The sequence below is a fragment of the Oreochromis niloticus genome, linkage group LG14 (genome assembly GCF_001858045.2).
Source record: "Oreochromis niloticus isolate F11D_XX linkage group LG14, O_niloticus_UMD_NMBU, whole genome shotgun sequence".
In the NCBI taxonomy this organism is placed as follows: Eukaryota; Metazoa; Chordata; class Actinopteri; order Cichliformes; family Cichlidae; genus Oreochromis; species Oreochromis niloticus.
The window spans coordinates 9,859,603-9,884,051 of NC_031979.2; the positions used below are offsets into that span (position 1 = coordinate 9,859,603).

The 24,449-nt window shown below is 39.2% G+C and overlaps 1 protein-coding gene across 1 annotated transcript; it reads left to right on the plus strand.

The window, feature by feature from the left end:
- The first annotated feature begins 21,460 nt into the window (after nucleotides 1-21,460).
- Nucleotides 21,461-24,045, plus strand: LOC112842167 (uncharacterized). The gene is made up of 2 exons (XM_025898344.1): nucleotides 21,461-23,227; nucleotides 23,392-24,045. The coding sequence occupies exons 1-2, from the start codon at nucleotides 23,018-23,020 to the stop codon at nucleotides 24,043-24,045; spliced, it is 864 nt and encodes a 287-aa protein (XP_025754129.1). The 5' UTR covers nucleotides 21,461-23,017.
- Nucleotides 24,046-24,449: the final 404 nt, after the last annotated feature.

Below are 24,449 nucleotides of genomic sequence, written 5' to 3' on the forward strand. Positions count from 1 at the left end.
TATATATATGTGTATATGTATACATATATATATATATAGGGATGGGTATCGTTTAGGTTTCATCCGATACCGGTGCCAAACCGGTACTTTTGAAACGGTGCCGGTGCTTAAACGGTGCACAACCGGTGCTTAAAGAATGCAGAACACAAAATTGGTCCAAAAACCTCTCATGTTCAGCTGTTTTTTTGTAAAATGATAACAATGTCAGCCTTTTCTGCAGCTATAGGGCATATATGGTCTCACTCTTGGCTGGAAGCAGTGCTTAAACAATGGAAAAAACACAAACTTTGTCCAAAAACCTCTCATGTTTAACTGTTTCCCACTTTTTCTTTGGTCATTTTAGCCTTTTTGGCCAGGGTGAAGGGAGTATCTGCCATCAAACAAGAAGACAGCCGCATGTAACTACAACGGTGTTTGCTAGTTCACCTTACATGCATTAATGTAATAACGTGGTTAGCGTACTCAACGTGAATTACACACGAACAACATTAAGCTACTCACGCAGAGAAGAACGGCTGCTGCTGCCATCATCATCCTCATCATTTCTGCTACGCTGACAGGGCTAGGGGCCAGGACTCTACTCTTCGGGTTTTTGGGGGATGTTGCTAACTCCGGTCCGATAACAGGCACCACACCCGCAGTACATGTGCACGGTGTGAGGTCTCACAGCAAGCTATCAAACACGGCGCATTTCTCGGCTTTAAAAAAAAACGCTATGCGTCGCCAGGTGTTTCATCGGATTTGAGGTGTTACCTCCTTTGACAGTGTCACAGTATCAGCTTAAAGCACTTGTTGCAGGCTGCTGAGTTTGCATCTTTTGCTGTGAAGTACAGCCAGACTTTTGACCGCTTCGCCTTGGGCATTTTTAATCCGTAGCTCTGCTCTAAAAGAACGTACGTACCTGGGCCCGCCTACTATCCTCGGAAACGTAAAATGATTGGCTAGAATTGGCTCAGGGAAAAAAAGCACCGAAATAAAGCACCGAAATGTGCGCTGCTTTTCGGTGTGGTTACTACCGTTTATGTCAGACACTGGTACCCATCCCTATATATATATGTATATTAGTCCTGTCAGCGTCAATCTCGTTAAAATGACATTAATGCTATAACTGCATTAACGCAGCAAATCTCCATTAGCAAGTTAATGCCGATCGCCCCGTGAGACTGGCTGCGCGGCGCTAACGCATTGACGCGTTAATGCGGTTATGGCGTTAACGTCATTTTAACGAGATTAATGCTGACAGTACTAATATATATACATGCATACATGCATATACATATATTACATATATATGTGAATGCATAATAATTATTGACTTCAGTTACAGTTAACATTAAATAAATGATTATTGTCATAGCTAATGTAGAAGTGTTACCTACATCACACAGGTCAGTAAAATACTTGTGAAGTGTACATATTTGTTCAGTAGCGCCTTTGTGAAGCAGGAATATATTTTTATGTTTGACTTCACTCAAAAAGAAAAAAAAATGTTACTTGGAGCAACACTTTTAAATATTACAGTGCATCCTTCACATGGGTTTGCAGTTTTACTTTCCATCTGTGAAGCTTCCACCCACAAGACATCATGGCACTGGTGGACTGTGCTTGCAGGGTTTATTTACATCCCCCACCTGCTTCCATCGCCCTGCTCATTTGTGTTTTAGACTCAGGGGACAGAAATACTGTTTCCATTATATTATGCCAGCAGCAACACAAACAAAGAAAAGGTCTGTGCACCAAACAACAATGCGAAATAAGTGAGGGTGTTGATTGCCAAGCTCAAGTCAATTCTTGTTCCATTTTTCACTCAAATAGCCAAACTTATGTCGGGTGGATGAAATATGAAAAGTGATTTTTGCATACATGCTGCATGTAATCATGCATATTTCATAACCATATGATATCAGTACTCTCTCTGTCTGGGTCTGTGCGTGCGTGTGTGTGTGTGTGTGTGTGTGTGTGTGTGTGTGTGTGTGTGTGTGTGTGTGTGTGTGTGCGTGCGTGTGTGTGTGTGTGTGTGTGTGCGCGCGCTTCGGGTTGGTGTGAGGGTTAATGTTCAAATTTTGGTAACAGACTCAAAATGCCAGCTTCAGTTTGAGTCAAATCAATAAAAATTCTGCAATCCTTTTGCTGCTGTTGTGTGAATAAGTTTGAATTGCGTGCACAGTAAGAACCCATCAAACATTATTTCAGAGACACATTAGCCTAAATGTGTTTTGAGCTATAGATTTATGCAATAAACAGCAAAAGAATATGCAAAACTTCCCGCAGCACAATCACAGTCAAACAATCATAATCACATGATGATTGCTTGCGACAAGGCAATTTCAGACAATTTCTCCAACTTCATCGATAAGAGAAATACAAATCACAGCAGCGGGTCAAATGAATCCTCATTATGTTCCATCCATTAAACAGGGAAATTCAGATTCATTTAACAAAGTCCAGAACACTTAAAACTTGGGTCAAAGCTCCTAATATCCACGTGTCTTGACTCATAATACATTTCCATTTTACTTTTTTTTTCTGTGGTCCAGCAGCCCTTTGCATGTCAGTGTGAAAGCACAAATTTGCCAGATGAAGCTGGCAAATTTGTGGCTGCATTGACAGTAAGGAAAATATGTGAGATTTGAAGCAAAAATCAGGGGATATTTGTAAAGGGTCTCAGAGCATATCGTCCCAAACACAATCTCAGCGTATGTGGAGTACTAAAGTAGGTGTTTGGAAGGGAGAGCTAAGAGAAAGAAAATGTTAAATAAACCAATGGCTCTCAAAAGTATATGAAAAAAGCAACAAATGAATATATAAGATCTCCATCGGAGGGTAAACCACTCACTTCCACACCTAGGACTAAAGCAGAATTACCAGTTAACATAACATCAACATAACACATATTCTATTCTGACCTGTAGGAGGAACTCTACACGTATACAATGTATTGAAAAGTCATCAGAGTGCCCGACACATGACAGCAACAAATCAGTTTAAACTGGACTAATGTGAACTGAAATACAGTAACACAATCTGCAGACACAGCCATGTTGCTCAGGCATCACAACAGTCTTTCTTTCCCATGCAGGAAGAAAAAAAATAAAATTAGTTAAAGGAATCTCACTGATTTTCTTTTACCATAACTGATGACCACTGTGAGAGAGGAGCATAGGGCATAATGGGTTTACTTTGCCCATGATGCACTGATCTGCATCAAAGAAGACACATCAGTCAAGATACCGTTTTAAAGTTGTGCATTGATTTAACTTCTAAATGTGACACCACTTTACACTGTACTCCCTCTGCAAAAGTGGATCACTTATTGGAAAACTATTTAAGTTTTGTAGAATTTATACTCTGATGCCAATGACTGTCAAAGCTTTAGTTTCCAGCGTCCTGCACCTTTGGAGATTCTGTCCTGGATAAAGAGCTCCTCTCTCTATTTCTAGTCATGTCACCCCAGTGATTTCCACCACACCAAAGTCCTACTGACTGCCATCGAATCTACTGAGAATGTTTGATTTTACGGCTGTTTTGGTCTTATTAGGTTTGAGCTGTGTACTGCAACACTCAATTCTCAGCTGGCATGAAGAATCTATTTTTTCCAAAAGACTCTTCGGTTCCCATTAAATATGATGGATTCTGCACTGGACCTTTACTCCCAAGAGAGAGCTGAATGTCACTATTCATTGTGAGATCTGTAGTATTCATACTGTGTGTATAAGACTTTCATATGCTAAAGGTTGTATGACATGTCTCAGTCGGTCAGCTGTTAAAGAGAGGAATGAGAGGAAGTCCACTGGTGATGACGGAACAGGATCATAGAAATCAGAAAATCTATTTTCATTGATCTCTATAGATTATTGGTTATGACTTCTTACATTATTTGGTCATCAAACATTTCTTTTTCTGTACAAAGAAATCCATATACAAGGTAGTGGTCCAGCTGCTTTCTTTTGAATGATACTGAGCAAAAACACTGTGACTCTCAAAGGGAACTTAAAATATGTGTGAAAACCAATGACTGTAGTCATTGGTGAAAACTATAAGATTAGCATACAACAAGGCAGCTTACATTAATGATGATAGCGGGTTGTTAGTTCTCACACATCATCGACCTGCAGACAGTTAATAATGTTATGCGGCACATTCATGTTTTGTAGTTTAGTAAATATATTGGCAAAAACACATGCATCACTCTTATCCTAAGATCTGGTACTACCTGTTATAGTACACGCAGTACTATAAAAATGCAATAAATATATCTCTCAATAACAAAACTGACAAATAAGAGAACAGAGGAAAAATACATTCACTAGTAACTCAACACAGACAGAAAGCTTTGTTGGCCAAGGAGATGTGTGCACACATTATTCACAGAGTTGATATTCAATTAACCATTTGCTGTAATTCATTGGTAAACACACACACACACACACACACACACACACACTAAAGTGAAACTCAGCATGTCCCAAAAATCAAGTTCACACCTCGACCTCATGGCCCCTTAAACAGTTCCTCAACAATGTCACTGTGTGTGAAGTGCCAGAGTGAGGACTCAACAAAAGGTGGGCCATTTTCACCAGCTGTCTAAAGCACTCTGATTCTGATGAACCTGATGACAGTTAGACAAAGAAAATCACGTAAATGCATATGGGACATATTTGGAGTGATGTGACAAAAAGCACTCTTTATTCTCATTATTAAAACATCAGTTTTTTTTTCCTTTCAGGAAATGTTCTGTAGAGTGGCTGTAGCTCAGGAGGCTAGTGCACATAATCCAGTAACTGGAAGGTTGCTGGTTGCTTTAATCTACATGCCAAAGTATCCTTGGGCATGATACCGAACCCCAAGATGCTCTTAGTTGCGTTCAGTGGAGTGTGAATGTGTGTGAATGTTAGACACAATAAGAAAGTGTTTTTTGTATGACTAGGTGAATGTGGTTTGAGGGCCCAAGTAAAGTAGAAAAACGCTATATAAGAACACGTCCTTTTGCCAAGGTAAGCTGTTGGTTTTTCCATTAATTTGCTCCCCATCTGTAACCAGTTTGCTATGTTACCATAAATGAAGCCCAAACGTCAAACACTTTAGCGCTACAAAACAGAATACTTAGCTCCACTGATTTAAAGCCCATCTAACTCAGCTTATCAGGTGATTTAATGTTCATTTCATTTCTTCATTACTAACAGTCGTCTCCCCACCATCTGCTAAGTTACAGTCCTGATCTGCTCAGAAGACACGTTGCAGTCTAATAGGATTAGACAAGTGGGGAGACGTGCTGAATAAAAACAGTTCTGCTCAATGAAAGTGGCTCAATTGGAAACAGAATGCCAAGTAATCATACACCACTGTGCTGACATGTAAACAAATCTGTCTCTCTAGTAGGAGTAGGTTTAGTGCCAGGACAAGGAACAAAACCGCTTTTGCAAATTAGAAACAAAGCAAAAGTTACAAGTTGTTCTAGAAGTTTTAGGCTTGGGTAAGGAATGCTCCTGAAGAGACTATGTTGCTTGTGATAGCTGAAAAAAGTTTGGTCAACCTTGAAGAATGGATGATAAAAAAAAGTAAAAGACTAACAAGGGAGAAAAGAGCATTTATGGCTACTAAATAACTAATGACTTTGTCATTTCCGATGAAAAACATTTCCATTCTTCACTAATTTCTCTCTGTTCTTTTATCTCTCTCCAAGATGAATCAATCATAATAATTAAAACTCACATTTAAAACAATCACCTGCTTCTTAAATTAAATAAAGCACAAATGCATGTATTTTTTCACAGGCAAACACAGTACTGTTTCCATGATTAAATTAAGAGTTATTCCAACGCTGATCGGAACTGCAACCAACTCACCTTAACTTTAAACCACATCTGCACTAACATTTATGATTCACAGCAGAGAGACTGCCTGTTTGTCCCTAACACACAGGAATGTCCCAGCATACTGATTCTTCCCCAGAAAGGTTAAGAGGTTAGCAATAGCTGGAGCTTCAACCAGACATACATTGATGAACAATGTGAACTTTATGACTAATGAGGAAAAATGTCAACAACCTGAGTGACTTTGATTCTTCAGATTTCTCAGAATTCAACAAATCAAAATGTTTTTCACTTTTACCAGCGTCATTCAAAAAAAGTTCATTTCAAGGTTTATTGAATATGAGAGAGACTTTTTTCTGGTAATGATAGGTAATGATAGCAAAATAACATATTCTCAGTACCAAATTACCAGGACACTACCGCACTCTGATGGAAGTGGACTCATTGCAGAGCATTAAAATACAAGCCCATTATTATTTGTGTAATGTTAAGGGTTTGTGGAATAGTAATGTATACATGTACTGACACTGATGTTCAAGAACAGGGGTGATGTGTAGAGCTGTAGCATCCACAGCGGTATAAATATGATGAACCATACCATGAAGCTATGAGAAAGAGCTGTCAAAGGTTAAGGAGAGAGCTGCAGTGCGGCTTCATGTCGAGAAAGAGCACTACAGATGCAAAGATTGCGTTGAAGAACGTTGATATAGAGAATACAGAGAAGTTCAGAAGGAGTTGAACTCTGTCTTTGTGGATTTACAAAATGCCAAAAGAGTAACTGTGATACTGAATGAGGAGAAGAAGAAGAAAATGTGAGGACAGTGTTTGTGGATAAACGACGTGGCAGTGGTCAAGTGTGTGGTAGGAGTGACAGATCAAGGTGAAGGTGGGATTACATCAGGCACTGGCTCTGACCCCTTTCTTCTTTGCTGACAGATGAGATCAGCCAGAAGTCTCTATAGACTCTAATGTATGCACATGACATTGCGATCTGCGAGAGTAAGGAGCAGGTGGAGGTATACACTGGAAAAGAGATGAATGAAAATCAGTTGAAGCAAGACGGAATACGTGTGTGAATGAAACACAGACAGGTGAAAAGGTGAATGATTTTAAATACTTGGGGTCAACAATTCACAGCAACAGTGAGTCCACAAAAGAGGCGAAGAAGAGAGGCCTATGGGGTGGAAGGGATGGAATGTCAGGGGTGATTTGTGACTGAAGCATAGCAGCGGGAGTGAAAGGGAAGGTTTACAAGATGGCTTAGAGATATCGGCATTGACAAAACGACAGAAGCCAGAGCTGGAGGTGACGGTGCTGAAGATGTTAGGATTTGTTGGGAGTGACTCGGCTGGACAGGATTATAAATGAGTATATCAGGGGACAGCCCAGGTTGAGTGGCGTGGAGACAGAGTTAGAGAGGTGAGGTTTAGAGGGTTTGGACCAGTGCAGAGCAGAGATAGTCCAGGGATATACTGGATCTGGACAAAGGATGTTATAGATGGAGCTGCCAGGCAGGAGGAAACAAGCAACACTACTTTATGAATGTAGTGAGAGAGGACATGCAGAGGGTTGGTGTGAAAGTAGATGATGCAAGGGGCAGCGTAAGATGGAGGCAGATGATCTGCTGTGGTGACCGCTAAAGGGAGTATCTGAAAAATAAAGAAGAAGTGCATGTGCTTACAAATGTAAACAAAAGTTTTCAACCAGAGGATCCTGTTTCTATTCTAGTTTTCAACTCCTTTCAGACTGTTTGGGCGAGAACAGAGTTTAGCACTTCGGAGAAGGTGTAAATGTTGTGCAGCTGCCTCTTGACTGAAAAATATGTAGGAATGTAGCCTTTTTTAACTTGAAAGAATCTTTGCTTTACACCAGTGTTTGAGTGAAAACTAAAAAAACCCAAAACACTCAAGGTACTGCCAAAAGAAATAAAATGAAAAACGTTTTGAGCGGTACCCAGTGTGCATGTAGATCCTGATGAAATACAAGCAAACATTTCTTTTGATTCAGAGTGCAGGCATTAATCTCATTATGAGTTCTTTTGATATATTATCTTACACTTTTGCTAATAAAGTGAGAAATTTCACACACTGCTGATTCAACACCACAATTGATTAGAGATTACGTCTTGACTCTTTGACTGAATGAAACACCTTTGAATAATAATAACAATAATAATAATAATCATCATTATCATCATGTTAGAGGAGAAATAGCTGAACTCAATCAAATTCTGATTAATCTAACCATGCCGATTCCCCTTCACAGCTGTTACCACATTAATGAGTGTAGTGGTTTGCCTGTTATCTGAGAGAATCACACTTTCTTCCTACGCCCTGTACCACTTTCCCCTTGATGTTGCTTTCCAAACAGAAATGCAGTATGAAATTATTCAGAGTGGAGCCACTGAATCAGTCTATTATCCAAAATTACGCCCTGAAAAGCTGCAGAGGGAATGATTGCACTCAAAGAGGGATCTACATTTATGTAAGAAACAAAAAAGAACACTGCTTGATGTACTGATTCGAAGATCAATGCATCTCTAAAGACAAATATCTATTTCTGTATGTCTTTCTGATCGGTGGTTAAAAGCTAGGTGCTATAAAGAATGAAAAGAGTTACAAACAAAGAAAACTTGGGTCAGTTTCTTTGGATATGTCTGTGTAAAATTGAAATTAATATTTAAAATTCCCTAAACCTATGCTGAAGTGGGAATCTTGATCAGTAAAAGAGGAAAACATGCAGGTGCAGCTAGATGTTTGTAAAACCGTCTTAGATCTTCTCTCTCCTATTGTATCAGTCCTGCCCTCTCCAGCTGTGACGGGCACCTCCCGGTAGTTTTCTGAGTGTGTAACCTTGGCAGTGGCTCAGAGATATGCTCCAGAAACTAAAAAACATAAAGGAGTTGCCTGCCTAATATTATGCAGGTCACTGCTGCCAAAGCAGCTCTGACCCACAGACGCGTGAACTCCACGACACCTCTAAAGGTGTCCCGTGATACCTGTGATCTTTTAAGTCCTGCAAGTTTTAAGGTCTGATGAACTGGACTTTTTTTCCCACCACATCCCACAGCTCAACTGGATTGGATTTACATGTTAAACCCATGGCCTGTTTAACCAGTTGCCAATATTTTCACGCTGTGTGAAATGCAGGAGTGAGGACCCACATGTATGACAGGTGAGGAAGACTGAGTAAACAAAAAGCAAGCCATTTTTATTCAGGTGGATGCACAAAATCCAAACGGCGAGCAAACTGAAATCCAAAATGATCACAGGAATACACAAAGGGAACCACATCAAGAACAAGAAATAGTTGGACAAACAGGAAGTAAAACTGAAAGACAAGATACAAGAGGTACTAAGTAACAAAGGTAAACAGGAAATAACCCAAAGGACGCCAACTAAGCACGGAAACACAAACTCACACTGGATAAGATATGAAAGGAAGACTAAATGAAGAACAAAACTAATCATAATGGTAATTAAAAAATACCGAAACACAAAAATATAGACTATAAATACCAGAGGAGACAGAAGCTCCAACTCAAAAATATTAGCAAAGAATTCCAAACAGAAAACAAGGATTTCACCTGGGGACCATGGCAAATTATTTTTGCAGCGTGGCACTACAATGCAATACTTTCTGAAAAATAACACTGGGATCAGGGAATGTTGTTGCCATGGAGGGGTAAACGATAAATGCTGTGGCTGATATGTGTCAAAGTAACACCCACATAAACGCCAAGACACACGGTTTCCCAGCAGAGCATTACCCAAGACACCAGACTGACTCTGCCAGCTCACAATCTTCCCATAATGCATCCTGCTGCAATTCCTTCCCCGGGTAAATGATGCACTTATATTGCTCCATCATTCAATTCAGATGCTCACATGCCCACTGTGCCTGCTTTCAGCAGTAGGCAGGGTCAGCAGGGCATTCTGATCAGTCTGCAGCTAAGCTGTGATGCACTGTTTTGTCAGGTACCTTTCTATGATAGCCAACATTCATATTTTCAGCAATCTGTATGATAATACTTCTGTGGTATCAAGCCACACAGGTTAGGGTTTTATGATTTCATTTTATCTTGTACTTGTTATACTTTGATCTGATGCACTGGCCCTTGATCTATTGGATTGTTTCTCTACTTAACATTATAATTTTAAGTAAAAGGTAAAAAAAGGAGTTAACCTGAGTCAACTGTAAATTATTCTGTAAAAAGAGGCAGGTTATTTTAAAATGTATATGGTCACAACTTAACTTATCTAATCTATGTGCACTGGTACTGACACACTTTATTGTGATCGGTGATTTTTTGGCAGCAGATGGTTTGCATTGTTGCTGTTATCCATTTATTTATTTATTTTTGTACCACATCTGCACATTGGTGTCAGAGAGTCTAGTAGTTCTTAGAATCCACTTAGATACTTGACCTTTCTTTAAATGACTCTACACCTAAAAAAGAACCTTTTCATTTTATTCTAAAATACGATTTTTCTTATTCCCCAGAAAGCTCCAATAACGCAGGCAAGAGTTATCTTAGACTTGACTTAGAAAACAAACATAGAAATTTTTACATTTTTCACATTTCTAACGAGCTTGAAATTCAAAATTTGGTATGGTCGCCTTCATTTTTGGACACAGCCTGAACTTCTTTGGCAAGCTTTTATATTATTTCTTTAAGTAAGCAGGCTTCTTGAAGGACATTTCAAAAGCTCTTCTTTAGATTTTGACTGTCTTTTGTTCCATTCTCTGTCAGGATGATCCCACACTTCTTCAATGATGCTGAGGTCCGGGCTCTGGGGAGGCCTTCTCATGACTAATAGTATGTGTTTTTCTATCTAGGCTTGCTTTTACTGAATTGGCAGTGTGTTTGTGATCATTGTCATGTTGTCAAAAATTAAGCCTCTGCTAATCATATGTTTTCCAGATGGTACTACATGAAATGCTTAAGATGCAAAGGTACTTTTTTGCATTCACAATTCCATCATAATTGGCATTGATTCCCAAAACTGGCTGAAATGCAGCTCCAAACCCTGACAGACCCTCCATCATGTACACACTCACTGTTGTATCTCTCTCCTGATCTTCTCTGTACATACTGATGGAAGAGACCATAAATTTCAAATTTAGATTCATCACTCCATAAGATATGTTGCCACTGATTTTCAGTCCAGTTTTTCTCATCTTATTTGGCACACCTTTCCTAAGAATGGACACCCTTCCACTGAGACCATTTCTGATGAATTTTACAGATTTTGCAGACCCTGAGACCCTGTATCACGTAAAAGTGTGTAAGAGAAAGAGAGAGTGCAATACTGGCTGTTGTCCTATGTCCTCAATCTAATTAAAGTCTAATTCATTGTAGAGTGCTACTGTACAGCTAAAAAGCTCAACAGCAAGCATTATTTACAATCTGTCTGATAGAGGAGAAGAGAAATAAAAACACAGCTTCATCAACGCTGAAGGGGAAAAAAAAATCTACAATGAAAGCTTAAGGAACAAGCTTGTGCTGTTATTATTGTTTTATGATTCATGGGTCTTATTTATGAGCCAGAGTGAGACACTTTGTATTTATCTGTATGTATCTGTGGGGAAAATGTCCAGTGGCTCAAAGAACACACAAGACAAGGGCTAACTCCTGTATTTATTTGAACACACTGATTCATTTCCTGTTCTCAGTGCTGCCAAATTGTATCAGAAGCATAAATCTAGCGTCAACAGATTTATGTATCAGACAAATCAAAGCCACAGTAGAGCTGCCTGATTCAGTTACTCTAAACAATCCTACAGTTTAAAGGACATGAAGTACAGAGATTTACTAGTAGTTTTTTCAACAAGGTTAAAGATCATTGTCAACTGTGACACTTTCAGTATGATAGATTGATGAACTTGATGAAAAATGCCTGACAGATAGATCACTACTTAAGCTCAAAGAGAACAACAACAACAACAACAATAATAATGATAATGATGATAATGATAATAATAATAATAATGGGTAATGCCGGATTACTGTAACATTACTGTACTGGAAAATTACATTCTAATAACATTAGTGATAATGACAATAATAAATGTAGCAGCACATGGTGTGTTCGACTGTCAATTCTTGAAAAAAGACAAAGTCCAAAAGACGTTTCAAGTACCCAAGTATTATCCCATTCAAATTACTCAAATTAGCTCTTTGCTCCCACAAAACCATTTCCACCTTTGACAAAATTTCATTTGTTGCTAACAGCAAATGGGGATAAGCATACTCTTTACAAGTTAGCTGGTAGAGAAGTCAAGCCTAATTTGGGAGATCTTTCAAGACTGCACTATCCACACCTCAGCCAATAAACTGGTGCAAATGTATAAAGATTTCAGGTTCAAAGACAACCATCAGAACTGGATGCCTACACTTCTGGTCTGCTAGGCCTACTCTATTTCCTCCTTGCTACTAACTAATACATGCTACTGACTCCCCTGAAGTGGAAGTCTTGCATGAGTACAAAGCTGGTTTCAAGGTTACAGTGAAAAATAGTTTTTACTCAAAACATCATTAAGAATGCAGTTGTGTGGGAATGTACTTTTAAGGAGACAGTGTCCTCCGGTGTCCTCTGTTTGTCGACATTGAAAAATATTGTAGGCCTGTTGTACATATGTTTCAGGCAGATAAACCATAAACTAAACTAAGTGGCTATGATGCTCTTCATGAATCTACAAATCATCTCACTTATTTAGATACACATAATATGAAGGCAGGCTTGCATTAGTACATCGTTTACACTCAGAGACAATCTGACTAAGCAGTATTGTACCCAGTATACGTATTTAAATATATATTTTTTGTAGCAAAGGTAAAGATTTGTTACAACAAAGACCACTCATAGGAAGGAAGAAAGTTTTTCTTTTACCTTAAGGCAGACTAAAGTGAGGATTTACTCTTTTCTTTTTTTCTTTATTGCCTGGTATATCTATCTTGAATCCCCTCTTGCATACTCATTGATTGTTTTTAAAGTTCTCATTAAATGTGGAAGTAAATTAAAAGATATGGACGGAGCCCTTCACTAGCCACAAACAAACAACAATGATAGATGGAGGAAACCAATTTCCCAAAGTTCAACAGATAGGTGCTTCCTTGCCTTTAGCAGAGAAAGATTCAGCAAGAAGGAATACAGATAAAACAACTTTGTTTTTTCTCTGACCACTTCAACAAACACTGCTCACTTTAATTGGGTTTGACATTAATTTACAAATTGAAATGCTCATCTATCAGCCATGGAATTTCCCTTCAAGAAAAGACCCCGAAAACAAGGGATCTACACAATTCCATCCTCACGGATATCTAAAGACGCATGGCTGCCACACCCTCTTTCCTCACATTTCATTCATGTATTTTTTAACACATCTGCTGCTGATAAGCTCATAGATGTGTCTTGGATAAACACTGGTACACCACGTTTAAGTAGCATGGAGGTCTGGCGAGAATTTGACAATTTTCTTGATTTTAATTATATTCATCGTTACACATTATTGTACAGAATAACCCCCTTGTCATAATATAAGGAAGCGCACCTGCATGGAAACCATGAACAAACTAAATTCTCACAAAAGGCAATGAAAAAAATATACATTTGCTAATTTGAGTAATTGCACAGTTACCCACAAACTATTTAAAATAATATATGAAAGTGTAATCTGAATGTGCCATCTAACCAATAAATCACCCTCTTACACTGATGAGAAAACTGACTAATGACGGTTCATCATTCCAAAACTTATTGCTGCTCCATCAAGTTATCTACAGATAAAATCTGATTTAAAGCACGAAATTAATCTCAGACATCACAAAGAAGAATGATGAGATTTTTTTTCTTTTTTTTGATTTAGTTAAGTGGGAAACATAATAATGAAAAAAAGGTTAATTTTGATTTTTGTTGAAATGAGCACATATTTTCTTCAGTTTTCCTCCACTGAGGTGATGTTCATGAAGCCTCTTAGCAGCCCTTGCTGGATGATGAAAGAGTAGGTGGAACAGTGGGCTACTGTTGCTCTGTGATTGTAATGATACTCAGGAGATGGTGAACACTTACAGAGTAAATCATGTAAAAGAGTGGAGCTCAGTCAAATGCACAAACTGGATCTTGAAAAATGGTAATACATAAAAGATATAGGCATTGTTGTTGCATTTGTTCTTAAATTTGTTGGATTTTGTTTTAATCAACGTGTATGTGATTTTGGCAGATATGACATAAAAATGTGTTGTATTAAATAAGGCTTTAGAAATCGTCCATAGGTTTCTCAGACCTTGGGTTAAGAATAATTTGTTATGCTGAGTTCAAAAATGCAAAAAAACAAGAACACCACGCAAACCGAAAGTCTTGACCCTCTACATTGGAACAGAAAACTTATCATGAAAACATTTTTAACAGAGTGAAAAAAACCCTGATAGCTTCAGTCTTTGTTGTACAACTTGCTGGAATAGCTGCACAGCATTCTGTAATGACTTTCAGCCAACAAATGTTAGTACATGACCTTTAAGAGGATGTGAAATTGAGAAAGTGTAGTGATTTACAGTAACTGCAGCCCCTGCCATGTTCAGCAAAGGCATAGGGCCATATTTCAAGTGTAGTTCTCAATTTCAGCGCTTCCATAGAAGATAACTGAAATATCCTTTGCCTATGGAAAATGACAGAATACCATATTTTTAAGAGAACACAGTTACTCACACACCATTTTCATTTTACAAAAGTCAACCCATAACTGCTCTATGAACCGCAACATCTCCTCCACACTCATAAATACACATACTTACGGTATATACATATTGTGTCCATTTATGAAGCTCTGTGTTGACTGTTTCTAACCAGAACAAGTATATTTTCCAGAGATCTATTCAGCCAGAGTTTTTACCGTGGGGGATATAATTGTTTGTTCCCTTGCTACATTTTTTATGTTTGCTCACTTAAAAAGAAATGAACAGACTCTATTTTTTATGGTACTTTCAGCTAAATCAAAAGAGACAAAATATTGACCAAAAATTCAGCAACAACACCATCCATCCATCCATCCATCCATCCATCCATCCATCCATCCATCTTCTTCCACTTATCCGGGGGCAGGTCACGGGGGCAGCAGCCTAAGCAGAGCAGCCCAGACCTCCATCTCCCCCAACCACCTCCTCCTGCTTGTCCAGGGGAACACCAAGGTGTTCCCAGGCCAGCCGAGAGATATAATCTCTCCAGCATGTCCTGGGTGTGCCCCAGGGCCTCCTTCCAGTGGGACATGCCTGGAGCACCTCCCCCATGAGGCATCCTTGTCAGAAGCCCCCAACCACCTCAACTGGCTCCTTTCGATGTGGAGAAGCAGCGGCTCTAATCTCACTCAGCCCCTCTCAGATGGCTGAACTTCTCAACCTATCTCTAAGGGAGAGGCTAGCTACCCTTCGGAGGAAGCCCATTTCTGCCGCTTGTATCCGCGATCTCATTCTTTTGGTCACTACCCACAGCTCGTGACAATAGGTTAAAGTTGCAAGTTATATATTATGAAATATATAGCCCGACGGGCGGGGCTGAGATAGATTTTGGTCGCCCAACCGGAGATATCGCTAGCTCCGCGACGTCGGGCTAGCGACTTTGCGAGCCCTGTACATGTCATTAAGTGACCATATCTGTAATGTATACACATGAAAAAAATATATATGCATGCATTTATTATGTATTTATAGGCATTTATCTTTTCCTCAGTGATTCCTCAGTTTCCTCGGTGCAGCGGCAAAATAAAATGATTTCATCATCATCCATTTGCATGTTTGTTTGTCTGTCAGGTAGAAAAAGATCTGATCATGCCTGAAGATACAGTTATGGAGAAAATTTCAACAGCTTATATTTCTTGACTCTTTCGATTTTTTGTTTCTGAAAACAAAATTAATAACTGTTAAATATGAGCTGCACAAAGCATCCATTCACAGTTGGTAAGAACCCAACTGAAATGAAAAGTCATGCAAAATATTTGGACTTCCATGTTTTTACAAACAAATGTGTGGTTGTATGTTTGTGATAGCGTATTATTGTACTGTTACAGACAGAAATGAACAAGAGGTTTGGCGAGGTGCAATGTTTACTGATTAAATATAAATTTTCAATTGACCAATTCCAGTCTACTTCATAATCACAACAATTTTAATGTTGGCACTGATGGCATTCAAAAGGAAAGTGCTATGTGCCGTGCAGCTAAACCAATGACAAGTTATGTGTATCAACAATTAATCCAAAAACCAAGTGCCAACTAAATATTTGGACAGCCTAATATTTCTGACTTCAATCCAAGTCTGGTCTCACAGTGTTGCATACCTTTCTTGTAAACCTGATTAGCCATCTGATTGTGTGATAGTGGACCTTTTGCATCTCAAGTCACAAAGGGGTTGCCATTTGGTTTCACTTAATACCAGCTGGAGCTCCCAAAGGCCAGTCAGTGCTCTGTGCTGTTCTTCCAATATTAAAGACTGATTAAAGGTCAACTTTTAACCTTTCGAACACATTACACACATTCCTCCCCTCCACAAAAAAGCACACTTTCTCTATTTATTTACTGACTCACATTCATTCTGCATTCTATTGTGTCACAGAGTTCACTTATACTGATTCAGAATCCAACATGGAGTTGGCACTGACTGCAAATTGCATGTTGAAACAGAAAACCATCAACAAGACCGAAGGTCCTTTGTCTCGTTTTCCTAGTTACTTTAATATAGTGTGTATGTGTGCATTTGTACCTGTGTATGTCAAATACATTTATAAGGGTAAAACTGTGTGTGAAATAATACAATAATACCTACTCAATGCCTCCCCCTTCCCCTTTGTTTTAGCATTTCCTTCACCAAATTAATAGAATGAGTTATAGGTTTTCCAAAAACAGTTTAAAAAAAATTACAATACAGGTATTGCAGACATGCATGCAACACAGATGAAATTATACTTTTTTTTATAGTTATATCCCACATCAGCTATTCACAATGTGAGTACATGCCAGACATCATCTTTGAATAGGGTCTGCACATTCTTCCTTCTTTACCAGGTTATGTGTAGAGAAAGGCAGGTTTTCATGAGTATTCATTGTTTATCCATCCAGCTCCAGGTGTTTGCATATTAGCTATACACTTTCAGCTCCAAATGAAAAACATGGATGGCATAATTAAAAAGTTGAGCTGCTATTAGGAGTTCCACTGAAACATTAGTTTTATATTAGATCAAGTCCCCCTGTGTCTCGCTGCATCCCCCATTCAATGTAAAACCCATTTCTATTCAGCGCAGCTGCTATAAGTTAATTGGTAATAATAGACTCGGCATGCAATTTGGTGACCAGTCTTTTGAGCTTGTTGATTAGATGACTGATTTCCAACTGATTACTGCCAATTTTCTGTTTTCATCAGAGATGATTAATGACCTGTAATTAAATAATTGAAGCTGTGAATGTTAGTAAAATGTGGGTGAAAATACAAGTCTGTCGTCTGTGGACATCTCCATCCAATTCCTTCCACTTATCCGCTGCAGGGCCAGATGAAGACGACACAGAAAGGCCCCAGCTGAGATTCAAATGAATTGACCTTCTTGCTGTGAAGTGACGGTGCTAAACACTGCTCGACTAGATTGTTTTTTAAAACTGTAAACTTAAAAGAACTCAGGCGCTGAGGATTTTTATTAGAATGTTACCAAATGCTGCTACATTGTTTAGCTAGCTCTACAAACTGACACTAAAGCACAAACTTACAGAGACAGCAAAATGCAAGACCAGCAGAGGCACAATTGAATTAAGCAAGTGTAAGTGAGCAGTTCATTTTAACTGTGCCAATTACCGACAGAGCTATTTACTATCTAAAAAATAAATGTGCAGCTTATTTGACTCCAACATGGCAGTTCATACATCCTAATAGTGCTGTGAGATTATGTGCTTCATTAAAGTGGATGTGAAGAGACGAATCAAGCATAAGTCTCCCCCTTGCTTTGTCCCTGCTTTATAAACACAGAGAGCAAAGACGTCATTCATTAAAATGTCAAAGTTTAATTTGTTCTAATTAATTTGACCAGTCATTTAAAAAAGTTACCCTGATGTTAAGCTGATGAACAGTGACATAAGAGGCAGCAAGAGGGCATCTGACTGGAGAGAAACATTGAAGCATAAAGTTGCAGATTTAAAGAGAAGGGCTGCTCAGTGATGCTTGATGAACTGCAAATTTAAAGCTCGCATGTAGTTTCATCATTTATACATGTATACATCAATCATGTGTTGAGTTTGTACATGATGTGTTTTGATAAATTATGTATTTTCATATTGTAAATCTTTGGGCAAAACAAACTGAGCTATACTAACTTTGGGTTATTCAAATGTTGCATGAAAATACTGGGTGGTTTAGTCCAAGATAAACAGGTTAGTTTGCAGTGCTGTGGTGAATTCACAGCAAAGCACTGAGTTGGACTGGTGCACAGCGACTGTGGCACTCATGGTCAGATGTAGGTTACTGATGATGCTTAGAGTCGTTCACTGAATTTCAACATTAAACCAACTATATACTTTCTAATATAAAGATAGTATAGGGGATGTACATCAGTGTAGGGGATGGACATCAGCCAGGACAGCTTGTGAAACCGCTTACATCTTGTTGAATTCAGTTGTGTAAATCCACAGATCAACTGATCACAGCCTGTATACAAAGAAAATCTACTGAAGCTGACATTAGAAATGATTGTGAGTTGTGATTCTTTTCTCTATGCAGAGCCACTGCACAGATCTTAGGGTTCTCCAAACTGCTGAATCCCACTGTAACCCCTGACTGTACTTATTTTAATGTTTAGATGTGGAGGCAAAGTCACCCTCTACCATGTAGGCAACAAAAAGTAGTTATTTTTTAAATTATCTTTCACTGCATGTGTCCCATATAACAGACTGAAACTAAGCACTTTCATTCGAATTAGAATTTAGATTTGAGGAATATTTGTATTTTCACGTGATAAAATTTGATTATTATAATAATATAGCACAAAGTTCAGTTCCTTTGTACAAAAAAGGATTGGTAGAATTTCTTCAAGGAGCTACAACTAAAATCTTACTTTGAGTACATTTCAAAGCCTGTACTTTTTCACTTTTCCTAGGGTAAAGGAGTTGCTTCAGTACTTCAGCTTTTACTGGAGTACTTTTTAAATACAGGTATCTGGTTCTTGGTGTCCGGGGCTGGGCGCTCAGGTATGCACCAGCTCACTCCCGGTGGCTACTTGGTGGGGCCTGGTGCCTGGTGCCTGTCGCTCGGTCAGGCCTCTTCCGGGGCAAAGGGGGCCCTCGGGCCTCCGGCCTCGGGGCCTGCAACTCGGTTCACTCTGGCACAGCTGGCTGCCGGCAGAGCCGGCGGGCACGCCAGTGCAGCCCCCTCTGGCTTCTGCTCCGTGGCTACTGGGTGACCCCCTCGTCTGGGGATCTCCTCAGCCCTTCCCAGGAGGGTGGCACGGATGCCCCTCCGGTGGTGCTCCTTGGGCTCTCGCACTCTGGGGCCTCTGGATGTCTGGAGCCTGGATCTCCTCCATGCCTGCTTCATGCCCTGGGGGACGGGGCTATGGCCCTCCACACCCTCTAGCAGACCGTTACATGGGGAAACCTTTTGTATACAAGCGCGTTGATCCACACACGTGTGCACACGGGTGTTCACTGTTCGTAGACATAAACTATACCTTTCTTAGCTGCTACTTCAAAGCACATTGTGCGCTGTCTGTCCTGCGTGCTGCACAACAACTTTCAATATTTAGTATTTACTGCTGTTCACACTTAGCTAGATTAACGTGATGGTGTTGTGTTTAGTATGTTGCTTTGTTTTTGTTTGGTTTTTTTTGCTTGTCTTCTCTTCTTTTTCTCTCAACAGGTGATCCAGGAGATTTTTTATTTTTTATTTTTTCTTTCTCTTTGTCTTTGTAAGTGCCCTTTCTCACTGTCCCTTTTCCCTTCTGTTTTTCTTTTCCTTCCTCTCTTTCTTTCTCCCTTTCCTATCCCCCAGTCATGTCTGTCCCATCTGTAACAACTGAAAATAAAATAAATAATAACAACAAAGTTTGATCAAATGGACCAATACGGCAATGCCATGATGATCCATTTGGCACAATAAATCCATTTGGTATCCTTGTTGGTCTTCAGACAACAATTCTGACGGCTAAAGAACCAAATGGGACAGGCAAAAAATAAATAAATAAATAAATAAATAAATACAGGTATCTGTACTTTTACTTAAGTAAAGCCATTCTGTACTTTTGCCACCTCTGGTCATCGTTGATCAAGTGCAATCCATTTGCAGGTTTGAGAGAATGTCCAAGAGGAGGACATTTGTTGGTGTTTGACATATACCAGTACAGCACATAAATACTGCTGGGAGCTTAATGTATGTAATATAAACATTATTAACAATATTATCATCAACTATGTGGCTTTAAGGTCCATTAGGTGTTTCTGACTGGAAACACTGTGGACAGACAGAAAGTCAACTATTATAAAAGATACAGATATTAATAGTTATTTTAAAGCAATGTGTACATTTACTGCAAAGTGGCCCTTTTTGAGTGTATTCATCAATGCATCACATACTCAAGTAAAAGATGACATGAGTTATGTCGTCCATCTGTAAGAGGAGTACAGGTTTAGACGTGGGAAGCATGACGGTGAGTGTTTTTGTTTTTCATGGAGCCTGTCGATATTAAACCAGGCACCGTTAAACTGAGGATGGAGTCTGTCTCAAGCAGAATGATGAAACATCTTTGAGGTAGGAAACAGAAATCTCTCTAGCTCTCATGAGAAAAGTAGGAGGTGTGCATGGCTTCTCTCTTTTTTTTTTCTTCAAACTAGCTGCCTTTCTTAAGATGCAGAGATATTTCTGGTCTTGTTTTTTATCTTTTAGGTTGGTGATGAAAACCCCATTCATATTAGCCTTGTAATTTCCCCGGTGTAACTGACTGTAAAAAAACGACATCATCCAGTTGTGCGGTATTTGTGATTTTTTATTTTTATTTTATTGAAGCAACACTAGACCCGACACTGATTAATCACCTCTAACTCTCTACTCCAGTATATCTACCATTTTAAGCAGCTTATTAAAAAGAAGCTGCTTATGCAAGAAGACCCAGCGCAGTTTATGTAACAAGGCAGAAATGAACCAGTAAGTCATCAGTGGTTTGTCACTTTTAAATTAAACATACAAAGGCGGTGCTGTTATTTTTCCTTGTACTATACTCATAACCATTTGTTTTTCACTGTTTCCCTCTGTGGGCCTAGAAAACTAGACCTCATTGTAGATCGTATTAATTTATATTCACCTCTTGTTTTAAGCTACTCATTTGTATTGTAGACTCACAGGAGACAGGACTGTGTTCAACATAATGTGCACAGAGTTGAAAACAACACAAGTTTAATTAATCAACTACATAAGAAAAATCAGGTTTCTGTTACAGTCAGAAAAATGAGCCTGCTGCTTCCCATAAAGACGTGGCTGTTGGTCAAACATACACACTGCCTTTCTGTATACCCTATCCATAATTTTTCTAATTACTTGTGACTAAAATCTGTATGTTGCAACTCTGTTGTTTTACTGTGCATTTGTAAGCTCAGTGGTCAACAGAAGAATAATAACTCCGTCTTAGTCATTCAGAAAACTTTTCAGGAACATTTAGTCCTTAGTTTTTTTAAATAAAGCACAGTGGAAAAGCAAAATTACAATAACAAGCAGGCAGCCGTCTGAACATCTCATTCTGGACTGCAGAGGTAAGAAAAACATTGTGGATTGTTTAAAAAACCAAAATGAAATGTGGTGGAAAATTATGCTTCATATATTTGTGCTTATAAAAGAAAACTATTGACTTGGCCCAGGCAAATTCCCATTTTAACTGGAACTGACTCAACAACAAAAAAAAAATAGCAGAAACTTCTGCTAGTTGCTGCACAAAAAATAGTGCTTTTTTTCACAATACTGATAATTGCTGTGGAAATGCAAGTTAATGACTATTACAGTTTTTCTCAGTTGCTTTGGTGCATTTCTCACAACAGAATTAAACTTTGCACAATAGTTAGTTCAACCTCCACAACATGTAGTCGTTTTGGCACAACCTTGTGGTGGTTTCATGTTCATTTCGTCCAAAGGCAAATGCCTTTGGACGTGAAGCAGTTGAGTAAGTACAACTATCTAAAGAATGGTCACTTTTGAGTTGCTATTCATCACTATCTCCTTGCTTCTATCATGAATGTCACAATTATTTATACTTGTACCGGCTGAATAGTCATTGTCCATACAACTAATAGTCTTCATTTCATTGCTTGTGTCAGTGCACTCAAAATTGTTGAACATCTTGTCAAACAATTTGTACACCCATTTTGAAAACCCTATTTTTAAGGAGTTTCCATGAAAATCTCCATAAATTACTTTTCTCAGGTGAACCTTATCTCACACTAATGAAAATTGGTGTGTGTTACGCTTACTTGCAACCAATGAAAAGCCTCTTCTACCCAGTCATAGGTGAATCGCGTTACAGTATCCCCTACTCTACAAGTATATATATATATAATGTAAACCAACAGACAGGATTGGCATGAGGTGCATACTGAATCTACAAAACTGCCGAACATGGAACGTCAGCCTTGTGGAAGAGGGGTGAGGATCGGTGGAGGACGAGGACAAAACCGGGTAAGAAGAGGCCAACCACATAGACACGTTCCGGACGAAATCAGGGCAACACTTGTGGATCATGTGATAAACCATGGCCTCACAATGGCCGAGGCTGGTCGAAGGGTGCAGCCAAATGTTGGGAGAACTACTGTAAGTTCTATTATTCAGACATTTCGTCGGGAAAACAGGTGAGCATACTGTAATGTAGTTATTCAGCACAAACTAATTTGCTCTGCACTTTCATAGTCATACAGGAGACTTGCATTCGGACATGACCTTATAGATCTTTACATATAGACGTACTGTAACTGAAGCGCAGACTTGGCCCAGGGGTGGCATAGTGTGCTGTGGTACAATACAGTAATGCTGTAAAGAAAGGAGTTTTGAATGATAGTCCTGTAACAATTACTGTAAGCATGTTTGTGCGTATTTATGTTTGTGTTTTTTCATCTGCATCTCAAAAAGGACTGCCGGACAACCTAGAAGAGGTGGAAGAGGTCCACTTTTGACTCCGCAGCAAGAGGAAAGAATTTGTGCAATGGTGGCTGCAAACAACGCTTTGAGACTGAGAGAAATACAAAGAACTGTCATAGAAGATGACACCATCTTTGGAAATATTCAGTCAATATCAGTTTCCACCATAGACAGAGTCCTCAGACGGAATGAAATGTCCATGAAGCAATTGTACAAAGTATCATTTGAACGGAACAGTGATCGAGTGAAGGAGCTCCGTCACCAGTATGTACAGGTAAAACATGTTTGCATATGTACCTCTGTTTACTGTAAAAGTTTAGGCCATGTACTGCACTTACATTTATGCATGTTACTGTAATCCTATTTACAATTCACACTGTACAATCTGTTGTGCCAAATGCACCATTACAGACTTTTTTATTCTCATCCTTTGTATAGCGTATCCTGGAATTGGAGGCCAGGGAACCCCTGCACACGTTTGTATATCTTGACGAAGCGGGATTCAATCTCGCAAAAGGCAGACGGCGTGGACGAAATCACATTGGAGAAAGAGCCACCATTGATGTCCCAGGCCAACGAGGAGGAAATATCACAATGTGTGCAGCAATCTCAGGAAATGGCGTTCACACCCATATTCCTCGTATTGGTGCATACAATACACAACACCTGTTGGCTTTTCTGGACGCTCTTTATAGGGACCTAATCCCACAAAATGAAAGGGATGATCCTGGTGACAATCGGACAATGTATGTAGTGGTTTGGGATAATGTTAGCTTCCATCACTCTGCTGTAGTCAGGCAGTGGTTTGCAGCACACGACAGGATGCGTATGGAGTTTCTTCCTCCTTACACTCCATTCCTAAATCCAATTGAGGAGTTTTTCTCTTCCTGGAGGTGGAAGGTATATGACAGGCATCCACATACCCAAATGACCCTGCTAGCAGCTATGGATGCAGCTTGTGATGACGTCACAGCAGAGTCCTGCAGAGGGTGGATTCGACACTCCAGAAGAGATCTGATGACTGACATTCGCTGTGATGTTGATGCAAATATGTGGGCAGACAGACGGGAGTGTCTAGATATCAATGATTGATATGCAGCAGTGTCTGTTTTTCAGGGTTTTTTTGTTTCATAACTACTGCAGTAAGGTTTACTGTCTAAGTGAGTTTATGTTTGCTGTAAAATGTTTGATTTACTGTGCTGTGCAGTTTCAATTGAATATTATCAAGAGTGCATATGAAGTGTCTTGAGTTTCCTTTACAATTTATGGTTTTCAACATGCCATGCAGGTGCTTCCCAATGACATGTCAAGTCTGGACAGCATGCTACAAAGAAATCCATCACAATGAGAACATGTTCAATTTTGTGACCAAAGGTGCTGGTGTACTGACTTGTAATTGTGACAGCCCAGACACTTTGATATAAGTACTTGCTTTTGATGGATATATTATCTGTTTTGATTAAGGGACTTGCTTTTGAAGCATTGACTACTTATTT